This window comes from Emiliania huxleyi, assembly GCF_000372725.1.
Source record: "Emiliania huxleyi CCMP1516 unplaced genomic scaffold EMIHUscaffold_265, whole genome shotgun sequence".
In the NCBI taxonomy this organism is placed as follows: domain Eukaryota; phylum Haptophyta; order Isochrysidales; family Noelaerhabdaceae; genus Emiliania; species Emiliania huxleyi.
In genome coordinates, this window is record NW_005200049.1 from 94,319 (window position 1) to 97,086 (window position 2,768).

Consider the following 2,768-nt stretch of genomic DNA (forward strand, 5'->3'; position numbering starts at 1 on the left):
GCGCAGCGTCGAGAGCCGCGCCAGGATGACGATGCATCCCGTCGCCTCAAGCAGCTGGCTGGCGTCGAAGTGCAGCGCAGGCTGCGGGCGGGCGGGCCGGGGAGAGGGCGTGTCGGCACCAAGGGCGGTGAGGGCAGAGGGCGGTGTGGCAATGCGGCGGCGGAGCCGGGGCTGGGGGGTGGGGGGCGCAGCGGGGAGGGGGGCGGGAGGCGGGAGGCACGCGGCAACGGGAGGGGGGCGGGAGGGGGGGGGCACGGGGCAGCGGGGGCGGGGCGGGACGCGGGAGGGGGGAGGCACCGCCGCCCCGGAGGGGCGCTGCGCTGCTACGGCGGCGCCTCGGGGCGGCTCAAACTGCTGGGCAAGACCAGCCGCGTCGCCGGCGCGAAGGCAGGCAGAAGGGGAGGAAGTGGCGCCGGTGGGAGCACCCCCGGAGCCTGCTCAGCTGCTGCCGCCGCGGTCCCCCACCAGCCCGCCTCCACGCCTACCGCCAGCAGGCTGCTATAGGACGCAGCGGCAGCGGCAGCGGCGGCCCTTCCCGGCCACCGCCGCCTCCAGCCCTCGCGTCGCAGCCCCATCCGGAGGCAGCCACGCGGTGCCCCATTGCCGGGCGCTGCGAGCTGAGGTCCGGCGTCCACTCCTCCTGCGCAGTCGGCGGTGCAGCAGCCGCCGCCTCCGCCGCCTCCCCTGCGGCGACGCTGCTGTGCAAGTGCGGCGATCGCCCCCGCGGCACCTTCTTCTCCACCGCGCTTCGCGGGTGAGAGCCAAACATGACGCCGCTGTCGCCATCGTAGGCGGGGCGCTCTGACGCGGAGCGCCTGCGCGCGTTGACGTGGAACGGAGGCGACGAGACGCAGGCGAGGGCCTGCATGGGGGAGGGCGCTGGTGGGGGGGGGGGGGGGGCATGAGCGGAGGGGGTGAAAAGGGAGGCGCCGGAGTGGGTGGAGGGTCTAAGGTATTGAGAGGGACTTGCGACTCGCGGGGGCGGAGCGCGCCTGCAGGCCTTGCGGCCCGCGGAGGGCGAGAGTGAGGTAGATGCGGAACGGGCGGTTGCCTGCGGCAGTCCGACAGCAGCACAGTCAGAGTGGCGCGGGGCAGAGGAGGCAGAGGGCGCGGGCTGCCGCAGCCGAACGACGTGTGAAGCAGGCGCAGCGAGGTGAAGATGGCCTGAGAAGACGGGCACGGGGGCCTCTCCACACGCCAGTGTGCGCCAAGAGTCGTCGGACGCACTCCATGCACGTCTAGCGTGAGTGAGGTGTGTGCGTGTGTGAGTGCCTCGAACTGCGTGGGCCCGGTGCGGAGCAGGCGCTGCGTGCACTCTCCGCCCAGTCCCTCGTCGCGCAGCTCCGCGTCGCCAGCAACGAGGGTGCCACAGGTTGCGACGACCGCCAAGCTGCGCTCGTGGTCAGGGTAGTGAGGGCTCAGCGTCAAGTCGGCGTCCACGACTATGCGCGGTAGGTTCCACTTCTTGTGCCATAGCCAGGCCGCCCGCTCCGGCCAGAAGAGGAGCGGCGTTTCCAGCCGCACCCGCACGCCTAATTTTCGTCCCGCAATCACTCCCCCTTTTGCACTTGAGCACTGGATAGGGTCGATGGCGGCGCCGCCGCCGCCGTCTGCCGTGGCGGCACCGAGCAGCTGCTCGAGCAGGAGCTCTTCGAGGCTGCGCCCGCGCCGCCACAGTCGGTAGGCGGTGTACGCGCCCGCAGCCGCCACAGAGACGACGGCGACAGACAGAGCGCTTGTGTCGCCAAAGCCATCGCACCAACCCCATGCCTTCTTCTCGACCGCTGCAGGGCCCTTCGGCACATGCGTTGTGTGAGAAGAATTCACAAGGGACAGCACAGGTTCGTCCCGCGTGTCGCCTTCCCATCAATCAATCAATCTCCCGCGTCCACCCATACCGCGTGTCCAGTCCGAGCCTGACTGTTGTTCATCTTTCTACCTACCTACCTTCGACACAGGTACCAAAAGAGGCACAGCCTGTGTGAGAAGAAATACGGTTCGTTTCTTCCCAGTGTCGCGTGCGAGGGAGTTTCGTCGTAGAATTCTTTCTTTCTTTCTTACGTCCCATGCGCCATGGAGCATGGTTCCGGGCCGCCCAAGACGCAAAAAAGGTTCACATAAACGCACAACCCCGGGCCCGAAATCGCACAAAGACAGTCACGCAACACAAGGTTCACAGACCGAGCCTGACTGTTCTTCACCTTCCTACGGGGTGTGGAGGGTGAGTTGAACAGGGGTTGTGCGCCAAGCCCTCCTGCTCGGCTCCAGCCGGTAGACAAGTCTTGTCATCAACAGAGTAGATGGATCTGACCTCGGGGCCGATGTGACCAAGCGCTGGTAGCGTGGTTTTACCTCACACCCATGGTCTCACAGTGTGCCGGCAGTCGCCGAGCAGTGTCGCTCACACAAGCCGCAGCACAAGTGACTGAGGGCCAGTGAGGGCGAGCCCATCGCTGTCACAGCTGTGGCAGCCGTACAGTAGGCTGTGTCAGCTGTGCAGAGTGTGTGAGCAGCAGAGGAGCTGCTCTCCAGGCTTCTGTCGCAAAGAGCTGCATGCCACCGAAAGCGCTGTCGAGGTTCGCCGAGCGCGGCGCAGGTTGGAGGACACCGTCACCGACGAGCGCGTTGGACTTTTCACTCCGGACAAAGACGGCTACACGCACACGAGCCGCGGTCGTGTAGCCGTCACAGCGGCGAGGCGCGGGACCGTCTGTGGCGAAGAGGGTCGCGTCCTCCGATTTTGTTCAACCCAGCATCCACACCCTTTA

The 2,768-nt window shown here is 67.5% G+C and overlaps 1 protein-coding gene across 1 annotated transcript in view; it reads right to left on the bottom strand.

The window, feature by feature from the left end:
• EMIHUDRAFT_238310 (hypothetical protein) overlaps positions 1-2,082 on the bottom strand; it is a gene marked incomplete at both ends in the record, with an annotated part of 5,459 nt that extends 3,377 nt beyond the window's left edge. Inside the window, 5 exons of the mRNA XM_005777177.1 lie at positions 426-481; positions 544-815; positions 1,316-1,794; positions 1,948-1,977; positions 2,062-2,082. Coding sequence (XP_005777234.1) covers positions 426-481; positions 544-815; positions 1,316-1,794; positions 1,948-1,977; positions 2,062-2,082 — 858 coding nt within the window. The remainder of the gene's footprint in view (positions 1-425; positions 482-543; positions 816-1,315; positions 1,795-1,947; positions 1,978-2,061) is intronic.
• Between the last annotated feature and the right edge of the window lie 686 nt (positions 2,083-2,768).